The 24,559-nt window shown below is 38.4% G+C and overlaps 1 protein-coding gene across 1 annotated transcript in view; it reads left to right on the top strand.

Annotated features, from left to right (window-relative positions):
• EFL1 (elongation factor like GTPase 1) overlaps positions 1–24,559 on the top strand; it is a 211,715-nt gene that overhangs the window by 44,568 nt on the left and 142,588 nt on the right. Inside the window, exons 11-12 of the mRNA XM_072619362.1 lie at positions 1,365–1,487; positions 4,121–4,220. Coding sequence (XP_072475463.1) covers positions 1,365–1,487; positions 4,121–4,220 — 223 coding nt within the window. The remainder of the gene's footprint in view (positions 1–1,364; positions 1,488–4,120; positions 4,221–24,559) is intronic.

Here is a 24,559-nt window from a genome sequence, read left to right as displayed (position 1 = left end):
CTTTAAATGAGAAGCATAGTTACATAGTGCTAGAGAACTAGCCTCAAGGTCAAGGTCATGGAGACTTTGCCCTCAAGTTCTGCCTCTGGTCTCCTAGCTTGGTCATGTCACCAGAAGCCACTTTGCACCTCAGTGCCTCAGACAACTCTCTAAGACTAGCGGTTGCAGAATTAGGGGCCCATTTACATTAGTTTTCCATGAATTCCCAATATTTATTGAAATCACAGGTCTAGTCTGGATAAAAATTTTTTTAAAAATTATTTTGCAATTTTTTTAAAGTTAAATTTACCCTCAACCCTCTTCATTATTACAACAGCTCTGTGTTGGAGAATTTTGCTCTTTCTGAGGATTATCAAGTACTTATCTCCCAGAAATCTCTAGCTACAAGTATCTATATAGTAGTCTCCAGAACCCTTGCAATAGGGTGAAGCCCTGCACTGATTGCTAGTATTTGTTTTTTTCACTAATATACTAAAAATAAAGCTTTTTTGTTATAAAGTTATAAAGGAATTTTAGGCAATATTGTATTAGTAAGTACCTCAACATGCACAGAGGGCCTGCCACCGCAGGTTCTTTGATCTGCTTCTCTAAAGGGAAAGACAGCCTTTGGGGGTTAACAGTCACTTTAATCAAGCACAAGTATCAGAAAATCAAAGTCAGAATTTCAGAGAAATCAAAAATCAACAGACATGCTTCCATAAGTCTGACCATTAACATACGTACATAGAAGCCAGCGATGGAAGGAGCAACATCTGGGTTTTCAAAGTGAGGGAGGGGGGCTGCTTTGTGACTTTCCTGACTCTTATCTGGCACTCCTAAACGTTCTTACAAAAACTAAGCCCCAAAGTAAAACCTCACGATCAGAATATTTATACACTTTTCAGAGCCAGAGGGCATAACCCTTTGACCCATTGCCTCAATAGAAAAAACCAAAGGTATTTGGGACCCTCCTATGAAACAAATCCCCTCATCCAGCTTCCCACAATGGGCAGGCCCATTGGTGGGTGAAGATCTTCTTTAAACACACTATTCAGTCAGAGGCACTTTTAGTAAAACAAAAACAGCTAAAGATCCTAGTTTGACTGCCATCAGAAATATCTATATGCTCTATGAAATTTAAATACTTTGGGCAAATGTTATACAAGTCTGTAAGTTTCAGTTACAATTCCTCTGTCATATCTGCCACATTGGATTGTGGTGAAGATCCAATATATTTCATAATAACCTTTTCATGATTATCATCTCCTCTAATCTGCTAATCTTGGTCTGTATCATTTGATAATGACACCCTTTAAAAAGCTAGTACAAAAAATTGGGGGTAGGATCTAGCCCATAGACTTTGAATCCTTAACGGTAGGTTTTAGACATGGTATGTCAAAAACTCCCTAGTCCTCTTGACATCTCAGCTGAGCGGGTGGAGAGGCTGCTGTGCACTGGAGCAAGGACATTTGAGTCTCTTCCACCAGAAACCCAGGAACTAAAGACAGGTGAGTTAAATATGAACAAGTTAACTTAGAAAGAATTAAAGCCCATTCTGGTGCTATAGATTCAGTAGGTGGTATTCTGGTCACTAGACATTGTATAAGTTTAGCTTTGGATCTAAACTTGATGGTGATGGTTTTTAAAATTGAACTCATCATATATTTGAGCTTTGAAACTTTGGGATTGGGACTGCTGCATTTATTTCTTTGTCTCTTCCACACCTCGCACTGTGCCTGGTATATCATAAGAGCTCACCACATGATTGCTGGCTGATTGATTGCTGAGCCATTGATATTCATTCTAGTCCAGTGCTCTTGTCAGTTCTGGTTTAGGATAGATCTTTGTTTTAGAGTAAAGTACAGTAAAATTGTGCCTTTTTCACATTTGGGACCTGTGCAAATAATACAGCCATATTGGTAGATGTTTAATAAACTTCAAATATGATCTGTCTTTACTAAAATAATGTTAATTTTGCTCTTAAGAAACATGTATATATGGCATCATTTAACCATAGCCTGTGGTGAGCCAGGGTTCCAAAGACAGGTATAGTTAGGTGTGCTGAGTGAGTTCTCAAGGAAATTGCTTTAGATCACCCTTGGAAAGAGAGCTTTATCAGAAAATTGATTCTCACTTTGCATTTAAAAATGTAAGTGCACTTTGCCATGAAGGAGTTCTGAAGTATTCAGTGGCAGTTTCCTCAAAGCTCCATTTAAACCCTACTATACTGTTCCTTCTAATAGACAACAATACGTTGCTTTGCTCTAATATGAAGTTAGATAATGTTCCTACAGTTATTAGCTGAAATCCATTAAGCTCTTTTTTGTGGGGGGCTTATCAGGGTCTAGTCTAATATCATGGAAAGTAAATTCTGAAATTGTGTAAATGTTGTGAGGAATCGTTTTTGATAGGGCATAAAGAAAGCCAACTCTTCCCTTCTCATCACCGTCCTGCTCTGGAGTGCTAGCAGGAAAACACTATTAATAAAAGAACAGGGCGCAAACTGTTTAGAGGCAGCCTGTGATTTATGTTTGATTACATATTTGAATAACATACATAGGAATTACTGTGCCATTCCCAGGTTGGAAGCTGTTACTTCTGGGCTGTTTGAATCCCCTCTCTCATGTTGGCATGGAAATTCCTCAGTTACTGAATCCTCTCCCAAAACCAGCCCCTTCTGCCATTAACTTCAGAGCCACCAGGGAAATTGGTTCTGGAACATTTTTTTCTTTTTTAAAAGCTAATTAATTTATTTGTTTTCAATTTTCAACAGTCACTTCCGTAAGTCTTAAATTTTCTCCCCCTCCCTCTCCCTTTCCTTACTGAGAGAGCATGCCATCTTATATGGGATCTACACATACATTCTTATTAAACACATCTTCACATTAGTCATGTTGCATAGAAGAATGAAAATGAATGAGAGAAGTCATGAGAAAAAAACAAAACAAAACATAACACAAGAGAAAATAGTCTGCTTCATTTTACACTCCAATTCCGTAGTTTTTCCTTTGGATGTGAATGGCATGCTTCCTTAAAGAGTCCTTTGGTAATGTTTTATGTCCTTGCATTGCTGTGAAGGGTTTAGTCTCTCAGAAACAGTCCTCACACATTGTGGCTATTACTATGTATAATGTTCTTCTGGTTCTGCTCATTTCACTCAGCATCAGTTCATATAAGTCTTTCCGTGTTTTTCTGAAGTCCAACTGTTCATCATTTCTTATAGCACAATAGTATTCCATTACATTCGTATACCACAACTTGTTCAGCCATTCCCCAATTGATGGATGTTCCTTTGATTTCTAGTTCTTGATCACCACCAAGAGAGCTGCTATAAATATTTTTGTACATGTAGGAACTTCTCCCATTTTTATTATCTCTTTGAGTTATAGCCCTAGAAGTGTCATTGCTGGGTCAAAGGGTATGCACATTTGTGTAGCCTTTTGGGCATAGTTCCAGATTGGTCTCCAGAATGGTTGGATCAGCTCACAGCTCCACTAACAATGAATGATTCTGGAACATTAAAAGAGTTATTTTTGAAATTGTTTTAAGAGAGTTTGGTGGTATTTCCCTATTAACAATGTTCTGCCATTGTTGTTATCTCCTAACATCCCTTGGATATAGAATTGTAGCATGTAAGTCATAGGATCTTAGTTCTAGAGCTAGAAGGGATGGATGTGTGAGGCCTCCTAGGCTTCATTTACTGCAGCTTGGATTACTTAAGGAAGACTTGCCAAGTTTACAGGTTATCTTCCATCGTGCTGTATGGATACTTGTTTGCCCTTCTCACAGAATGTGTCCCTTCTCTGGCTAGGATGGCCTGTCCTCTCCTGATTTATTATTTCAGTTATTTCTTCTACATCTAGAGGGGTCTCACTCTGTGGTGGTAGTCCAGCTACTCACTACAAATAACAGGCATACAGGTCAATCATCATATTACGTTGATTTTTTTTTTTCTGAGTAAAGAAGGGGAGCATTTTTGTTCTCTGGAAAAGCAATCTTTTAAGTGGAATTTTAAAAATAATCATTAATATTGTGGCTTAGTTTTACCTCTAAATGCTGTTTTATTTTAAAACTCACTTGTTCTAATGTTTTTCTTACAGTAGATGAAAAAAAGGGTGACTTTTATTTCTTATTTATTTAGCTTTTATGAAATGTGGAAGTGAAGACACAGCCCCAGTGATCATCTTTGTTTCCAAAATGTTTGCAGTTGATGCAAAGACTTTACCTCGTAACAAACCAAGGTAAGGCTCAAAGAGTTAGCGGCAGGTAAATATGTGTGTGTTGGAGATTTTTCCCAGTGGAGGTGGTAAAAGGTAAGTAAGTGTGTATGGGAGGTGGGAAGTGGGGTGGTAACTTTTCCAGACTAACTCATAATTTGTGACCTCCAGGAATACATTAAGGGTCATTCTCAATGACAGTTCCCTCTTTTGCTGGTCGTTGTGCCACGTGTATGGGCCTATATTAATGAACAGTTTCTGGTATGTGTATGGAGTTATGTTGTGGGCACTTCTTGCCTCCAGAATCATCAGTACCCACGGAATCCAAAGCTAGAGCAGTGTTTGTTGTTCCCTGCTTCTTTCCGCTGGAGGTTTGGAGTTGTCAGCCCAGCACGTGTGACTTGACTTTTCACAGAGCACCTCCATACCACAGAGAACAGAATTTTCTCTCATTAAAAATGTGTGCATTTATCATGTTACCAGGATTCAAGACCTATGCTTTATTCACTGCTCCATGCTCTCATTGATTAGAGCAGCCATAAAGGAATTCAGTAACTTAACCTGAGGCCCCTCTCTTCTTTGCTGTCCATAACTTTAGGATAGAAAACAAAATCATCCCCAAACATAGTGACAAAAATTGTAACCAGGTGCAACAAAGGTGTTTATTGGATCTTTTAGCTGAAGTTACCTTTTTGTATGTCTAGGAGAAGTAAAATTTGTTCCAAGCTGGGCAGTTGACTATACTAAATTGGGATCAGTTCTAGTCAGGATTAAGATGGCCAAGTATTGTGTCTGTTTAGAGTACTGATATAACTATTGATTATGTAAAGTTTTTTGCTGTTAAAATTCACTAATTTAATTTTTAAAGAAATAAACTATTTCATAAGACGCTTGTTCAGGAAGGTAAATACTGTTTTATAATTGCACAGTCAAATTGAATGTGAAGGAATACTGAAGTTTTCTTCTAGTGACTGGTATTTTATCATTTTAATTAGAATAGCATAATTTCTCAAACTATATTAGACAGCAGCTACTGAAAATTTCAACGTTGTGATACAGTCAGACGTGAGCTCCTTGAATATGTGAAATGGAGTTTTAAATGGGTTTGACTTCTCTAGCAAATGATCCCTTCACATCTGTGCTATCGTGAATATTTTGACAGGCCTTTGGTGTGCAATGAAAGTAGATGCTGTGTGACATTTTGGAAAGAATTTGTTTCCTTTCACCAAATGAGGTCTTTTTATATTAAATAGGTCTCGAAGCCAGTTCAGAGCCTCTTGGTGTAAGTTTGTATAAATTTATTATAGCATTTTATATTTAAATCTAAAATTTTTCAAAATCTGGAGCTTTATAAATGAAGGTCTACATTTGGACTTTGGCATAGATTTTATATTGTATCATTTGATACTTAAGAGTTAACACTATAAGAGATTATAACATATAGGTATGCCACTCTTTATTGGCCGATTCCTGTGGACCTTTGTATGGTAAAGAACATTTCATATTCTTCATTTTTTAATGTTAAAAATTAATTTATTTTAAATTTTCAACATTCAGTTCACAAGCTTTTGAGTTATAAATTTTCTCTACTTCCCATCCCTTCCCTCTTCTTCAAGGTGGCATGCAGTCTGATCTGATATAGGCTCTGCATATACATTCATAATAAATATATTTTCACATTAGTTGTGTTGTAAAGAAGAATTAGAACCAATGGGATGAACCATGAGAAAGAAGAAACAAAACAAAACAAAACAAAACCAAAAAAGAGAGAAAGAGCAAATAGTCTGCTTCACTCTGTATTCAAACTCTGTAGTTCTTTCTCTGGATGTGGATGGCATTTTCATGAGCCTTTTGGAGGAGTCTTAGAACCTTGTGTTGCTTAGAAAAGCTGAATCTGTCAAGTCAGTCATTGTACAATGTAGCTGTAACCGTGTCACTTCACTCAGCATCATTTGATATAAATAAGTCTTTCCAGGCCTCTCTGAAGTCCTCTTGTTCATCATTTCTTATATGAAGCACAGTAGTATTACATTATATTCATATACCACAATCTGTTCAGCCATTCCCCAGTTGATGGGCATCCCCTCAATTTCCAATTCTTTGCCACCACAGAAAGAGCTATGATAAATGGTTTTGTGCATGTAGGTTCTTTTCCTGTTTTTATGATCTCTTTAGGGTACAGCTCTAGAAGGGGTGCTGCTGGGTATGTTCTCTATTTTTCAAAAAGACAGTCTTGTAGTTCATTGAAAGAAAACTGGATTTGGAGTCCAAAGACTTGGCTCAGCAATTTACTATGTAACCTAGGGCAAGTCATTTAACTGGGGTTTGTTAAATAAAGGAATTATCCCTAATGATTTTGGCATCCTCCTGCTTGGGTGATGGCAGACTAGTTGAAAAGGCAATGGGATGTGTGAGAATAGGACTAGACTTTGAGTTCAGTGTCCCTCTTACCAACTGTGTGGTCTTAGACAAGTTCATTTCACATCTGGCTCATTTCAAAAGAATGATAAAACAATAAAGCAGTGATAATAATAGCAGCAACAACAGAGATAGCTCGCATTGACACAGTGCTTTAAGGTTTGCAAAGTACTTCAAATATTGTCTCATTTATCCTCACGAGAATCCTGCAAGTTGGTATCCTCATATTACAGATGTGGAAACTGGTGTAGACATATGAAGTGACTTGCCTAGGTTTAGAGTCTGAGAATTTGAACCCAAGTCTTCATAACTCGAGGCCCAGCAGTCTGTGCTCGGTGCCACCTAGTTGTTTCTAAAAGAAGGGTAGAAACAGAATACCAGAGCAGCAAGGGACCTTTGGCACTCCTATAGCCCTAGGCCTTCATTTTACAAATAAAGAAATGAGGGTACACATGGTAAAATGACTTATCCAAAACTATATAGCTAAGGAAGCAGTAGTCAGGATTTGCCAGGTATCCTGATTTTTTATCTACTCTATCTTAGATAACATTGTCACTCTCTACCTCAGATGATTTTACTGAGACTCAAATCAGTGAGTATTTATGAAAGTGCTTTCTGACTGTGCTAGGATCTGGAAGTTCTCTTGTTACCTTTTCTTTTCTTTCTCTGCTACTGCTGACACTTCACTTGTATGCCTCAGCATAACTGAGGGAGGTAGCCCAATTTGCCTAAAATCACTAAAAGGTGTAAGTGACTGACATCAGATACTTTTCATAAGAGCAGATTTTGATAGTAGACAAAAGTGACCCAGAATGGAGTGTAGAGTCATCTCAAAGAGGAAGGAAAGGAGGCTTCAGATGCTAGTGATAATCTTTATATACTTCATAATTTTCCCTTAGACTAATTCATGATTTTTTGGGGCTGGAAGAAATTTTAGAGATCATGTAATCCAACCCTGTTTTTTTAGGGGTAGGAACTGAGAGAATCAGAGAACTAGGTAGTGTACTGGATTGAGAGTTGGGCCTAGAGCTTCCTTAGCTATTTGGGCAAGTCACTTAACCTCCATTTCCTGAACTGTAAAATGAGGATAATAATAGAACCTCTTCCTCCCACCCTACGCTCCACCCAGGGTTGTTGTGGGATCAAGTGAGATATTTGTAAAACACTTGGCAGACCTGGGACTGGAGTTATATTCTCATGAGTCTCTGGCTATTGCTTTATAAACTGTACATGTCAGTAATCTTAGAAAGGTATGTATACCCCATGTCCTCTTGTTTTCCCTATTCATTATTGGAATATATTGCTTTAAAAGTACCACACATTAGACTATTCGTATAGATGCCGACTCTCAAACCTTTGAGAATTGGGGGACCTTGGTACAGTTATTATACTGGTCATTCATTATCCACAATTTTGATTCCTTTAGGTAAATGCCCTATGACAGGTTTGGTGGGTATAGCAACCAATTATTGACCTGCTTTGGGCATCTGTCTCCCAGGGAATGCTGCCATCATGTCTTCTTTTCAGGATTTTGTTGGATCTGTTAATATTCTATTGACCAGTGCAGATTACAAACTATTCATGCCTTCTTATCCAGTATTATATTATTTTTCTTATTTTTCTATAAATCTTCCCTAAAGAGTCCAGCCAGTGTATTGTGGGTTATCTTCTGTGTAGCACTGTGTGACTGTCTATCCATTATCTCTCAAGATTGCTGCTGCATGACCAGCTTACCACTTTTAAGGCCAGTTACCCCGGGTAAAATCCTGCAGCCTGTATAGATCCATAGCTTCCCATGATCTTTTTGGGTTATTTGGAGTCCTGGGATTATGTTGTTTCACAAATGTGTTGTTCCATGATAGTATTCTTAGGAATTTAGACTGTCAAAACAATGAACTTTTGCAGCAGTGAGTAGCTTAGGATCTTGAACCGTTTCTTAGGAGTGATTAACCTGACCAGATCCTAGTCAGTTGTGGTCCTGGTTCATTGTCCATCCACAGTGATTGTCCAAGATACATAGAATGCTGGATTAGTCTCATTGGACCTGAGATTACTTCCTTCCTCTACACTTTTACTTGTGGGGTGGGACTTTGGATAAGTCTCTTCACCTACCTAGAATTCTTTCCTTATCTGTAAAATGTGGGAGTTGTGCTTGATGACATCCAAGGCACCTTCCAGCTATCAATCTGTGGTCATATAGACATACTTCAATAATTGATGAACTAGTTTAATGTTCTTCTGTCCAGCCGTGTGTCATAATCTGCGGAATAGTCTTCTGCGTGCCTCACTTTGGTCTGGACTTGTGATTTCATTGGTTTAGGTAAGCAACTCCTCTGAATGCTGGCGACACTGAGACATTAAGTGACTTGCCTATAGTCTGACAACAAGTATACTTCAGAGGTAGCATAGGTCTTCCTAACTGATAGCCAGCTCTCTATCTACCTCTCACATCCTGATCATTATGTACTCCTGAATCACTGGGTGACCTTGGGCAGGTAATTTTACCCCTTCTAGAACTAGTTTCCTCTCAAGTCAAAAGAAGGGATTAGACTGGTTTATCTCTTAAGTTTCATTTAGAACTTCACTGATATTCTCTCACTATCTGTTATGTATATTACTCCTCTTAAGTAGATATTTCATACTAAAACACTGTATGTGTATTTGTATCTGTGTTTATATATGTGTGTACATACACATACATATGTACATATATACATAGTTATGTATGTGTGTATATACCTGTCAGTATATGAGTGTGTGTGGATACATACAAATATGTATACATATATATTTCAACAGGTAATAATTGGTTGAAAAGTTAATAGTTGGAAAGTATGTTAGGTAATATATACTTGACTGTTCATTTTTGGCTTGTGTTTTAAGGCCCTTAAGGTGAAAATGAGCACAAGTCATTTCATGATAGGCCTTTCAATAGCAAACATGGTTAAAATCACACAGACTTAAATGTCTTGCTGCCAAGGATTTCCTTTGAGGCTAGCTGGGCAGATGGTTTTTTGATTCCTTGGGATAATCTTATAAGTCATTTTAAGAAAATGACCCACCTGGCCAGCTTATTTTTTGATCAAGTATCTGTCTAAAAATTAGTCAGTCCATGTCTAAAACACAGTTATATGTCAAGAGAAAGAAACATTTCTCTACCTTGGCCACCAACCCTCACATGATGAAACTTAAAGTGCCTTGCCCATCGTCCCATAGCCACTTATTTGAAGATCCAAGACTGATAGACATGAGAATCCCTTTATGTTTGTTTAACCCTTTGTGGTTTTAAAAAGCCTTTTCGTATATAACCTCTTATTTCAAAAGACTGGTGGGGATTATTATGGTCATCATTTAAATTAAGGGAATAGAAGACACTCAGGGAATTTTGACTTGAGCCTGGGTCTTTTTGGTGCCAAGTTCCGCCTATCCCAGCTCTCCAGTTTGGGCTCCTTGTCCTCCTCACATCATTCCATCATTGCTTTAATAAGAGTAATGAGTATGTAATTTGCCTCCATGGAGTGACTGGTTCTGGGCAACCTGGGATGGACCTGATAAATTGCTGATAGCCAGAAAAAGGGAATGCAGACTTTTTTTACACTGAGGAGAAAGTCAGCCAATAAGTAGAGCATTTTTTTTATGGCTGTATTTTTTTTTATATTAATTTTTAACAGTTTGTAACAGATAAAACAATTCAAATTTTTGGTTAGGTGATACATCTTTTTAAGGCATTTACAATATGGACCACAAAAGAATTTTTTTTTTAAACATTAACTAACTGAGACACAGATAATATTATGTTGCTAACTTCACAAGCTCTTGACCTAATTGTCTCCACAGTATTACTAAGAATTAAAGGACCCTAACTTAATGTTGTTGGTCTAAAGTCCTATGCCTAATAGCTTAATTTTAGACAACCTCGGATGTTCCCCTACCAATAATCTATAATTGAATAGATCTGGTATTAAGCTTACAAACCTTTTGACTATAGGAAATTGCCACCAATAGTAAGGACATTGCAGGGATATAATATCTCCCCAACTTCATGTCAACCCCAGGCAGGATTAGACTATCCACTTGCATTCAGTCAGGCTTAAAGTCTGCCAGGTGTCAGTGGGGAAATTGAGTCAGGAGAATCCTACCTCAGCCCAGGCTGAACAGCCGCTCTCCCACCCTTCCCATGAGATCACCTTTTGCAGTTCATACCAGCATCTCACCAGCTTACTGGCATCATGGATTGGAGGCTCAGATTGCCTTTCTTGCTATGCATACCTGGAGTTAGACTCGGAAGGACAGTCACTTCATAGTCCCATAGCATGTAAAAATGGCAAGTTCCAATATCCAGGTTTCAAATATGATTATAATTTCACTTTGGCTAAGGAACATCTTTTGAGGCAAGTCTTCAATGGCTTACATGCCTTTATATACATGTTCTAGTTCCTGATTAAATAGCAACCATAAAGTCAAATTTACCGTTAAAATCTTAACTTTTCCATCAGTGCCAAATTTTACCCAAGGTTACCTTCCTCTAGGAAATTTAGACTGAAATTCTTTTCCCCAAACTAAAGATGTCATTGGTTTATTCTCAGTAATTAATTCAGTCAATTGTTTTAATACTAATTGCTTTTACCTCACTTTGTAAGATGTCCAATTTTTCACCCCATCACTCCCCTCCCCCCACTTTCTAATACCTTGCATTCTGATTATTCCTTCCCTCAATGTACCCTCCCTTCTATCACACCCCACCCTTCCCTTCTCCCTATCTTCTCTCTTTTCTTGTAGGGCAAGATAAATTTCTATACCCCATTCCCTGTAGTTCTTATTTCCCGATTATATGCAAAAAAAATTCATACCATTTGTTTCTAATACTTTGAATTCCAACTTCTCTCCCTCCCCTGCTCCCTCCCCAGCCCCACTGAGAAGGGTTGCAATTCAATACAAACTAATGTGTGTTCTTTTGCAAAAGACTTCCATAATAATCATGTTGTGTAATACTAATTATGTGGCCCTCTATCCTACCCTATCCCCCCTTATTTTTTCCCCACAATTGACCTTGACCTTTTCCCCACAATTCCCTTCTCAAAAGTGTTTATTTCTAGTGACTCCCTTCTCCCATTTGCCCTCCCTTCTAACATTTCCCTCACCCCACTTGTCACCTCCTCTCTTACTTTCCTGTGGTGTGATATAAATTTTCATATCAGATTTAGTGAGCATGTTATTCCCTCCTTCAGCCACATGTGGAAAGAGAAGCTTTATTTTTCCCCCTCTCCTCTTCTCCCTTATCTCCTCCATTGAATAAGATTTTTCTTATCTTTTTTATGAGTTATAGCCTGCCGTGTTCCATTTCTCCCTTTCTCTTCCCGGAATTTTCCTCCTTTACCCCTTAATTTTTATTTTATTTTATTTGTTTGTGTGTATGTGTGGATATCATCTCTTCTGATATAACACACCCTGTACTCTCTATCTATCTATGTGTATGTGTGTGTGTGTGTGTGTGTGTGTGTATGTACAATCTCTCCATCTACCCAAATTCTGAGAAAAGATTCAAGAGTTAAAAATATTTTCTTTCCATGTAGTAATGTAAACAGTTCAGCTTTAGAGAGTCTTTTATGATTTTTCTTTCCTGTTTACCTTTTCATGCTTCTCTTGATTCTTGTCTTGGAAAGTGAAATTTTTCTATACAGATCTGGTCTTTTCCTCAACATGAATGCTTGAAAGTCCTCTATATCATTGAATGACCATTTTTTTCCCTTGAAGTATTATATTCAGATTTGCTGGGTAGTTGATTCTTGGTTTCAATCCCAGTTCCTTTGACCTCTGAAATATCCCATTCCAAGCCCTTCAATCCCTTAATGTTGAAGCTGCCAGATCTTGTGTTATCCTGATTGTATTTCCACAGTACTCAAATTGTTTCTTTCTAGCTTCTTGCAGTATTTTCTCCTTGATCTGGGAACTCTGAAATTTGGTCACAGTATTCCTAGGTCTTTCTCTGTTCAGGTTTCTTTCAGGAGGTGATCAGTGAATTCTTTCAATATTTATTTTGCCCTCTGATTCTATAACATCAGGGCAGTTTTCCTTGATAATTTCATGGAAGATAACATCTAGGCCCTTTTTTTGATCATGGCTTTCAGGTAGTGCAATAATTTTTAAATTATTCCTCCTGGATCTATTTTCCAGGTCAGTTGTTTTTCCAATGAGATGTTTCACATTGTCTTCTATTTTTTCAAATTTTTGGTTTTGTTTAGTAACTGCTTGGTTTAACTCATAGTCATTCCTTTCCCTGAACTCAATTCTCTCTTTCAACGAATTATTTTGTTCAGTGAGTTTTTGAACCTTCTGCTCCATTTGGCTAATTCTGCTTTTTAAAACCTCCTTCTCCTCATTGGCTTTTTGGACCTCTTTTTAAAGCTATTATTTTCCTCAGCATTTTTTCGGTTCTTCTTTAGTAAGCTGCTAACTTGTTTTTTAAGGTCTTCTATTGCCTGAGCCCATTTTAAGTTCCCTTTGGAGGCAGAGGCCTTGACTTCCTCTGACAGTATGGGAGGAGACACTTGTTCCCCAAGAAAGTAACCTTCTATGGTCTTATTTTTTTTTCCCTTTTTTGGGCATTTTCCCAGCCAGTTACTTGACTTCTGAGTTTCCTCTTCACAACCACCTCACCTCCAGTTGTGCCAAGCCAGCACAGGGGGCTGAGATTCAGATGAGCTGCTCCAAAGCCTTAGGGCTTTTAGGAGGGGGTAGGGCTGCTATTCAGTGTGAGATTAAGATCAGCTGCTCAGGAGGTGGCAGGGCCACCACACAGGGCTCAGTTCCCTCAGGGGGTTTACAATGAAACCTTCAACAATGGATGGGGGCTACTTCCTGCTTTGGGAGCCCCCCACCCCCTCCCCTTCTGCTGCTGCCTCTACTGCTGCCTCCTGAGGGGGCCTGAGTTATGGGGACACCCCTGCTTTCCTCTCAGCCAGCTGGAAAGACCCTCTCACTGACCTTTGGCACCTGTGGGTTGAGGGATCTGCACTGCAGCTGGAGATTCTGTCCCTGAAGCCTACCCGGATCTGCTACTTTTGGTGCCATGTGGGCGAGGCAGGGCTGGCCTCAACTCCATGTCCTGTGGGCAACAGAGCTTTCCCATGGGGTCTTTCAGAACTGTCTGGGATGGAAATCTCCACTCCGTTGTTCTATGGCTTCTGCTGTTCTAGAATTTGTTGAGAGTTCTTCTTTGTGAGCTGTGGGGTAATAGCTAAGCATCTGTGTATCTTTCTACTCCGTCATCTTGACTCCTCCCTAAGTAGAGCATTTTTGAGAGCATGGCTTAATAGCTATGTGACCATGGACAGTCTTTTTCATTTCTCTTAGTACCACCTACATCCCAGCATTGTTGTGAAGATCAAATAAGGGAATGGATGGGAAATGATTTACAAGTTTTAAAGAACTGTATAAATGTTAGTTATTATTACCTCTGCTTTGGTCTGCCTATCAATAAAGAAGGAAGCTTATTAATGGATTTTCTTTATTAAGATCACCTGTTCATAGATTTCCTTTGGAATTGTGCACAACCAACTTGGGCCATAAAGAAGTTTATATATTTTGCCTCTTTTTTGTTCCTATTTGAAGTTTGTATAAATGCTGCAGATTTGCTAGAAGCCCATGCTTATGTTCTCCCAAACTTAAGAAGAGCATTAGGGTAGTTTTATTATCAATGAGAGGAGATGGCATTGATAATTGTTGCTGGGAGAAGACTTAAAGTTTCTTGAGTAACACTTCTGGGTTGCACTGAACAGTAAACGGATCTTTAAAAACAGAAGTAGCTATAAGTCAACTCAATGCTTCAAGAGATGAGGAGATGAAATGGAGACCAAGGACAGATAGGTGGGGCTTACCTGCTGCTCTAAACAAAATTATTCTCATTGTACCAGTGATGCTTGAAAATTCCCCAAGGAATTTTGTGCATTGGAAAAAGAAAAGACCCTGGAATTAGTTTCAGACTGATTCACCATTTTATCAGAAGCTGTTGTGACTTAAAAAAACAAACAAACCAGAAAAGTCCCAAACATCATAATTACAGCATCTGACTCCTAATCTAAAAACACGCTAAGAGTTCACCGTTTCTTCCTCCTTCTCTGCCACACCAAGACAATATAAAGTAGTTACTCTGAAAATGCAGTCAAAGTAGATTTCAGGATCATTTGTTTTAGGGTGTCATAGATTTAGAGTTACAAGGGACCATAAAAGTACCCCCCACCCTTTACAGATGAGAGAATTGAAGTCCGTAGTGACGCAGGGGAGTAGCAGAGCCATGGTTCAAATTCAAGCCTTCTGACTCTAAATTTGGTGCTTTTCTGTACCATAGCACATTTTGAATATAAGTGCATTCCAGGAAAAAAAAAATTGATTTGACCTGACTTTTCTGAGTAATTGCTTCATTTCTTTATATTGTGGGAGCAGATACTAAAATAGCCTAGATAATTTATTTTCTTTTTGACCAGAACAAAATGCACCAGTATCAGTGAGAAAATGAGATTTGTAATGCTTTTTCTTATAGCGCTGTATAAATGCTAGTTATTAGTATTATCAAGCCAGTTTTCCTTCTAATAAAATTACATACTATTTGTTCTTGACCACATCATGTGCATATCTTTATTTGTTCTTTATATGTATTATAAACTTTCCTATTCTCTTCCTCTTTCCAGCTTGGTGTACTTGATTGTGGCTTTATTGGTAGGCTCAAACCTCTGACTGGTTTAAGAATAATTCTAGACTTAGTCAATAGTTGGGCAGATGCTTTGTTGAATTAAACTTAGTTCTTAGTATTTATTGGACTCTGTGGTGTTACCCAAACCTGTTGCCTAGATCTTGATCCCTCTTTGCCAAGGTTCTTTGGCCTGGGTTTCTGACTTTCTTTTCTGGTGCCAAGACATTTTGTGCCCCAGTCTGTTTACCTGATTTTAATATTCTTACTTGCATTACATCATAGGCTCATTCTTAGCTTTTTTCTGTCAATAACCTGCTCTTCCAGACTGTATGTACCCAGCTTGAAATCTAGGAAAATATTTGGCCAGATTTTTTTTTGTAGCCAAACAAACCAGAAGGTAGAAAAGGATTTCACCTTATCTTCCTTAGTGGTTTATATTTCCAAGATTTATTTTTCTTTAGGTAATTGACCAAAAATTTCATTGTTAATTGGGAAAAGATGATTTTGTAATTAATTTTCTCAGTAACTGAACTGATGTTTGCTTGGCTATGATTTGCTTTTGCATGTTCCTTTACCACCTATAGGATGTTAGACATTCCTAAAGACACATTTGTTTACTTGAAATAAAGGTGCTTCCTGATTCTACAAAATTCATAGATAACAAATGGTTCATTAGGGATCAGTTCTTTGATTCGGTTTACTTCAAAATGGAGCAGTAATTGGAAAAGTTTTCATGAAACATTCCTACTTGTTCGCTTTTATAATGCAACTTGCAAAATCCTATTAAAATGAAATTTTCTATTTTGCATATTTTTCAGGTTTGTCATTTTTTTCATTTGTCATAAAATGTTTCTGTTTTTACAAGTTCTCCTTGTTTTGTGGAAAGATGGTCTGCTCATAATAGTGGCATGTTTGAAGAATATTTACATTTGATCATGTTTTGGACACATATTCTCTATGATGCCTCTACATTCTTGCGGTAGGGTCAACATATATATATATATATATATATATATATAAATACACAGAATTTCTGGTATTTTATGGCTAAAATAGTTGAGATTATAGGCTTCTTGATGATACTAATAACTCCATAAATTTTACTTTTCCCCTTCATTTATATCTTTAATGGAAGTAGAGTACTTTAACATTGGAAATAATATTCTTACTTTGTTCAGATCATGTGGATATGTCAGGACTAGGGGGAGGAAGAAATGATCTGCTTTGTTTTTGTTTGTCGTTTTGTGACTTGAGTAGGTGACTTCCTAAAGTGTTGAAGCAGAGATCTTTTAAGTAAGGTTAGAACTCAGCTTTGTAGCACACAACTAAAATATGAAAACTAGTTGACCTCTCTTGAGTTGTTAGCTAGTGACTCAGATCAGTGTGTCTACCTAATTGCAGTTTCGTAGAGGTTGGACTTCCATTCCGTTCTCTTGAACACAACACTTCACCTTTGACTCTTGGCGTTTTCACTGCCTGTCCCTCATGTAGGGAATGCTCTTCCTCCTTCACTCGACCTCTTGGATACCCTGGCTTCCCTTGCTTTCTTCGAGTCACAACTAAAATCCCATCTTCTACAGGAAACTTTTCCCAGTCTCCCTAATTCTAGTGCCTTCCCTCTGTTGATTATCTACAATTTATGTTTCTGTTACTTGTTTATACATAGTTGTTTTTCATGTTGTCTCCTCCATTAAACCATTAGCTTCTTTTACCTTTCCTTATCTCCTCAGTGCTTAGCACACTGTCTGGCACATTGAAGTGGCTTTACAAATTTTTATTGGACTGGCTTCCCATAACTCTAGCCATCAAGAATGGAGTAATGAACTTGGCAGCAAGATAAAGACCTTGTAGGAACTTTGATAAAAGTAGTTATCCCATAGCCCATTTATTCATATCACCAAAGAGAGGCATGGAGTCACTGACCTCTGGTCTTTACCCAGATTATTGTATGTAAAATAAGAGAGCATATTTAGGTTGGAGTCCGTATTGACATCAGTAAGAAAAGACAAATGATACAGAGAGAAAACAGAAGACTGAGAAAAGTTGAACAAGCACAAGGTGTCCCCAAAAGTCTCGGTGCAGTTTTTAGCTATTTGACCTCTTGGACTTTAGTATCTTAAAACTGCACCAAGGCTTTTGGGATGCCCTTTGTAAAAAAAAAAAAAAAATCTCAGTGGTTGCTGGGGCCTTGTGCTGCTAGGGAGTACAGCTCTGCATCTGAATAGGCATTTATGTCATCCCTCTGTTTCAGCATGTCTCTAACATTACCCCAAGTCATTAACACAAGGTTTATCTGTGTTAAGTTTGTACCATTGGACAATGGTTCAAGTCAGAACCCTGTAAAACATTGACGGTAGTGCCACTGTGGAACTAGTGGCCAAGGAAATAGACTAAAGTCAGGGAGACCCAGTGTCTGTAGGCTAGGGCAGAGAGGGAAAAGAGAGGGCTGTGCCAAGAGCATACCAGAAGAACTGAAACATTGTGTAGGCACATTGCCCATCAGTACATTCAGTGATCCCAAAAGCTTTCTTGGGGTCAAGGGTACCAAGGAACAAGGGAGGTACCTCATGAAAGAAAGGCCACTGGGTCACTTGTTTTTCCACCCTCAGGTGTTTATTTCCTTTGTACTTACACTCTGGTAAATATGTTAGTGAGAGATTATATTTATCTGTGTCTGTATCAGTATTGACATAGGGTGATATGTACACATTATATATGTTTGTATACATATATATGTTTGTACATTTATGTATGTATAGATGTGTGTATGATATGTGTGCATGTGTGTGATGTATAGGTTTCTGGGGAATATAGCGATCTATCTAATTAGGCTTATTTCATTCTAACAAATATTCCTGCATATATGTATATGTATACACATACATCTACATGCTGTGCTTCACCTGAGGCAGAGCTGTTCCTCTGGCCCCAGGTTTATTCCTTTATCCAGCCAACGCTCTCCCTGATTCTTTCTTCTTTCTTCTGTCCTTCTTATAACAGGTTGTTAAATAGGCATTGATTGGGACAGTACTTGGAGTTCTCCAGAGGAGGGAAGTTAGAAAAAAGAAACATCTTTCACATTCTTAGGACTTATTATGAATATACTAAGCATCTCTTGCTTTCTCTCTCCATCTATATGTATATGCATATACATATATGTGTTTATACACATGTACACAAATATATACTCATACATACATATGTTTATGATTTATAAGGTATATATGTGAGGTATATATAAGGTATATATGTGTGTATATATACATATGCATATATATGGTATGTATACATATACCTTTATATACATGTATTCTCTCATTTGAACTCATGACCACCTGTACAGCCATGGATAGACACAGTATTGGCATGCATTAAAGTGTTGTAATGTGTTTGGCTGATTAGTGAGCACCTATAATGATGAGAATGCCGAACCATAGACATCCCATTTTACTGATGGGAAAACTGAAGGTTAAGGAAATAAATTATGCAGGTTGCGGCCTGATTCCAGTGCCTGGGATCTTTTCACTATCTACATCATGGCTGCATCTGATTGTGGTATAGTCAGTCAGGGCTGGTTTCCCTTGAGCATTCTGCCTCTTTGACAGCAGCCATTGCCCTGGGAGACTGGTTGATGGATGGTAACTGAAAACAGCCAGCAATAAAACAAAAGGGAGGGTGGCAAACAGATGGAGTTCTTTGGCAGACACGATGAAATATGGCAGTAACAAGGTCACAGTTTCAGAAGCGTCTCTAGGACTGATAGCCAAGTTTCCTAGGGACTTAAGGAGGAAGAAAGGCAGAGAAGCAACAGTTAGCACCTAATAGGACTCTAAAAAAACCCATCACTTGTTTTTTTTATTTTTATTTTTATTTTTTTTTTATATCAAATTTATTTATTTAACTTTTAACATTCGTTTTCACAAAATTTTGGGTTACAAATTTTCTCCCCTTTTATCCCCTCCCCCCCCCAAACACCAAGCATTCTAATTGCCCCTATGACCAATCTGCTCTCTCTTCTATCATCCCTCTCTGCCCTTGTCTCCGTCTTCTCTTTTGTCCTGTAGGGCCAGATAGCTTTCTATACCCCTTTACCTATATTTCTTGTTTCCTAGTGGCAAGAACATTACTCGACTGTTGATCCTAACACTTTGAGTTCCAACTTCTTTACCTCCCTCCCTCTCTACCCCTTCCCTTTGGAAGGCAAGCAATTCAATATAGGCCAAATCTGTGTAGTTTTGCAAATGACTTCCATAATAGTTGTGTTGTATAAGACTAACTATATTTCCCTCCATCCTATCCTGTCCCCCATTACTTCTATTCTCTTTTGGTCCTATCCCTCCCCATGAGTGTTGACCTCAAATTGCACTCTCCTCCCCATGCCCTCCCTTCTATCATCCCCCCCACCCTGCTTATCCCCTTAACCCCACTTTCCTGTATTGTAAGATAGGTTTTCCTACCAAAATGAGTGTGCATTTTATTCTTTCCTTTAGTGGAATGTGATGAGAGTAGACTTCATGTTTTTCTCTCACCTCCCCTCTTTATCCCTGCACTAATGAGTCTTTTGCTTGCCTCTTTTATGAGAGATAATTTGCCCCATTCAATTTCTCCCTTTCTCCTCCCAATATATTTCTCTCTCACTGCTTGATTTCATTTTTTTTTAAGATATGATCCCATCCTCTTCAATTCACTCTATGCACTCTGTTTCTATGTGTGTGTGCGCATGTGTGCATGTGTGTGTGTGTAATCCCACCCAGTACCCAGATACTGAAAAGTTTCAAGAGTTACAAATATTGTCTTTCCATGTAGGAATGTAAACAGTTCAACTTTAGTAAGTCCCTTATGACTTCTCTTTGCTGTTCACCTTTTCCTGGTTCTCTTCATTCTTGTGTTTGAAAGTCAAATTTTCTTTTCAGCTCTGGTCTTTTCATCAAGAATGCTTGAAAATCCTCTATTTCATTGAAAGACCAATTTTTCCCCTGAAGTATTATACTCAGTTTTGCTGGGTAGGTGATTCTTGGTTTTAGTCCTAGTTCCTTTGACTTCTGGAAAATCCTGTTCCATGCCCTTTGATCCCTTAATGTAGAGGCTGCTAGATCTTGTGTTATCCTGATTGTATTTCCACAATACTTGAATTGTTTCTTTCTAGCTGCTTGCAATATTTTCTCCTTGACCTGGGAACTCTGGAATTTGGCCACAATGTTCCTAGGAGTTTCTCTTTTTGGATCTCTTTCAGGCGGTGATCTGTGGATTCCTTGAATATTTATTTTGCCCTCTGGTTCTAGAATCTCAGGGCAGTTTTCCTTGATAATTTCATGGAAGATGATGTCTAGGCTCTTCTTTTGATCATGGCTTTCAGGTAGTCCCATAATTTTTAAATTGTCTCTCCTGGATCTATTTTCCAGGTCTGTTGTTTTTCCAATGAGATATTTCACATTATCTTCCATTTTTCCATTCTTTTGGTTTTGTATTGTGATATCTTGTTTTCTCATAAAGTCATTAGCCTCCATCTGTGCCATTCTAATTTTGAAAGAACTATTTTCTTCAGTGAGCTTTTGAATCTCCTTTTCCATCTGGCTAATTCTGCTTTTGAAAGCATTCTTCTCCTCATTGGCTTCTTGAACCTCTTTTGCCAATTGAGTTAGCCTATTTTTCAAGGTGTTATTATCTTCAACATTTTTTTGGGTCTCCTTTAGCAGGGTGCTGATCTGCTGTTCATGCTTTGACTTCATGTCTCTCATTTCTCTTCCCAGCTTTTCCTCCACCTCTCTAACTTGATTTTCAAAATTCTTTTTGAGCTCTTCCATGGCCTGAGCCCATTGGGTGGGCTGGGACACAGAAGCCTTGCGTTCTGTGTCTTTGCCTGATGGTAAGCATTGTTATTCCTCATCAGAAAGGCAGGGAGGAAATGCCTGTTCTCCAAGAAAGTAACCTTCTATAGTCTTATTTCTTTTCCCTTTTCTGGGCATTTTCTCAGCCAGTGACTTGACCTCTGAATATTCTCCTCACACTCACCTCGCCTCCTGATCCTCCCAGCCAGCGTTTGGGGTCTGAGATTCAAATGCTGCTTCCAGCCTCAGGGCTTTTGGCGGGGGCAGGGCTGCTATTCAGTGTGAGATTAAGTTCAGATGGTCAGGTCGGGGCAGGGCCGCCTCTCAGGCTCAGTTCCCTCAGGGGGTTTATGCACAGACCTTCAACAATGGATCCAGGCTCCTGCCCGCCCGGGGAGCCCGGGTCTGCCGCCGCCCCTCAGCTTCTGCCTCCCGAGGGGGCCCGAGCCATGGGGGCACCCCATTCCCCTCTCGACCCGCCAGAGAGACTCTCTCACTGACCCCCGTCACCTGTGGGTGGAGGGACTTGTGCGGCCGCTGGAGATCCCATCCCTGAAGCCTGCTCGGGTCTGTTCCTCTTGGTGCCGCGGCCGCAGCAGGTCTGGGCTGGGCTGGGCTCCGCGTCTGCAGCGTGACGGACCTTTTGCTAGAGGTTTGCAGGTCCCTCTGGAACAGAAATCTCCTTCGCTCCACTGTTCTGTGGCCTCACTGCTCCAGAATTCACTGTGAGTTACTTTATACCGATGTTGTATGGGTTGTGGGTTCGGAGCTATGTGTATGTGCGTCTTTCTACTCCGCCATCTTGGCTCCGCCCCCTATCACTTGTTTTTAGCGTTTATTCATATAAAATTTTGAGTTCCGGATTGTGTCTCGCTTCCTCCACTCCCTCCCCCATCTATTGAGAAGATAAGCAGTATGGTACCAGTTATACATGTTAAGTCATATAAAACATTTTCATATTAGCCACGTTGCAAAAAAAAGGCAAAATAAAGTGAAAAAATTATGCTTCAGTCTGTGCTCACCCTTGGTCAGTTTTCTCTCTGACGGCTGATAGCATTTTTTAAAATGAGTCCTTAGGAATTATCTTGGATTATCGCATTGATCAGAGTAGCTAAGTCTTTCACAGTTGATCATTGTTACAATGTTGCTGTTACTGAGTACAGTGTTCTTCTGGTTCTGCTCATTTCATTTAACATTTGTTTGTATAAATTTTCCCAGTTTTTTTTAAACCATCCTGTTTGTCCTTTCTTGGAGCACAATAGTATTTCATCACAATCATTTGCCACTACTTTTTCAGCCATTCCCAGATTATAGTTATCTCCTCAATTTCTAATTCTTTGCTATCACAAAAAGAGCCACTGATAAATATATTTATACATATAGGTCCTCTTTTTCTTTGGTCATTTTGGGACACAGACCTAGTACGGGTATTGCTGGGTCAAAGTGTAGACAGTTTTATAGCCCTTTGGGCCTAGTTCCAAATTGTTTTTTTAGAACAGTTGGATCATTCACAATTCCACCAACAGAGCTCTAGTTTCCCAATTTTTCCGTATTCCCCATTTGTCATTTTCCTTTTCGGTCTTGTTAGCCAATCTGTTAAGTGTGAGATGATACCTCAGAGTTGTAATTTGTATTTCTCTAATGAGTAGTAACATTTTTAATGTAAATATAGCTTGCTTTGATTTTTTTTCTTTTGAAAATTGCCTGTTCATATCCTTTGTAGTAGGTCACTTCTTCAAGAAATTAAGGAGTTAGACCAGGAAAGGAATAGGATAATAGATAGAAGGACCACAGCAGAGTTGAGTGCTTTTTTTTCTTTCAAGATGAGAAGTAATATGAATAATACTTTTTAAAAGCATGGATATTTAAAGAGGTTTCCTTTACTACTTATAAACATGGCTCATGAAAATTACTTCACACTTCCAGAAGCAACATAGTGTATAGTAGGAAGAGTGCTTGACTTGAAGTCAAGAGAAACCTGGGTTTGAAGCATGCCTTCAGCACTTAATAGCAGTGTGGTCATGAGCAAATCACTTAAGTTCTTTGAGCCTTAGTTTTTGCCATCTATAAAATGGGGCTAGTAATTCTCATAGCTCCTACCCTCATTGTGTTCTTATTAGAAACAGTCGAAAGTGTTTGCCAGCCGTACAACATTATGTGTATATCAGCTTTTATTATTATACCAGAAAAATGAGATATTTCTCTACTAATGATCATAGTCTTTTAAAAATAAACAGACATTGTAAATTTAAAACATTTTTTGGAGGAAAATAATTTTTTCTAGTCATTGTTTTTTGTTGTTCTTTTTCCTCACATGGGCCAGCTGATACTCAAAGGTCCTATCTTACCTTCTGAGTGATTTATCGTTCCAAGATTTGTTTGATTTAAGGTATGTAGATGATGCCTATGTTACTGAGCATAAATATCATTGTTAATTGAGAAACTAAAGTGAATATGTTTAATTTTATGGTCTTAATTGAATAAAGATTTATTTCTTCATTCCTAATTTTAAAAATGTGTGGCTCAGATGTTTTCTATTTGTCTTTTAAAACAATAAGAACTAACTAAAATTAGTTTATTATGGTTGACCTCAGTTAATTATTTTCCCTTGTGGGTCAGTGCCACTTAATAGAAAAAAATGATTCGTCACCCTTGCCTAGGTAGATAGCTAGAGAGCTCCCTGTGCACAATTTGTGCCCCTCAAGCCAAAAACATCATAGAAACGAGAGGTGATGATGAGAAAAAATTCAGAAATATCATTTTCTCCTGTCATTTCACCTCCTTACTTGTTGCCATTTCAGATTCTAGGTAAGGAATAAGGACACAAATTAGACAGTGAAAAAAGACAAGAATTATGGGAAGTAGAATAAGGGAATGACCAGAGCGGAGGTAAAGGAGAAGCAGTCACATATTTCTTTTCACTTGATTTTAAAAGTGATATTTTTGATCCATGTGTCACTTGGTAGCATTTTTAAGGAAGAGTGAGAAATGTTCTGTAAAATTTTGAACCCATTTTATCTTTCTGTGTGTGAGCTGTAGAATTGGGCCCAAAGTAAGCCTCCCAGTCATGAGACTAAATTGGGACCCTGTGTTATAAAAACCAATGAAGACCAATTTTTCAGAGTACGATTAGGGTAAATGAAGAAAGGTAGAATCATGTGATGTTTTCATCCTATGTACCCGAGTGAAATGAATCATGAGTATCTTTTGAAGACATAATCTAACGTATTTAGGGTCTACCTGGTCAGTTGAACAGCATTTACACACTAAAATATGCAGGAGTAGATGGTGAATATTTTGCAGAATATTAATACTTTCATGGCATTTTCAGCAGCACGAGGATGAATTCATCAGTGTCTCAGTTATCCAGACGTAGGTAGCCTAAGGCATAAAGATTTGGCAGCTAAGAGGCAAACCTCAAGCAGCCA

The sequence above is a fragment of the Notamacropus eugenii genome, chromosome 1 (genome assembly GCF_028372415.1).
Source record: "Notamacropus eugenii isolate mMacEug1 chromosome 1, mMacEug1.pri_v2, whole genome shotgun sequence".
NCBI lineage: Eukaryota > Metazoa > Chordata > Mammalia > Diprotodontia > Macropodidae > Notamacropus > Notamacropus eugenii.
Note: the sequence above shows the minus strand (reverse complement) of the source record. Positions and strands in the feature narration are given on the sequence as shown.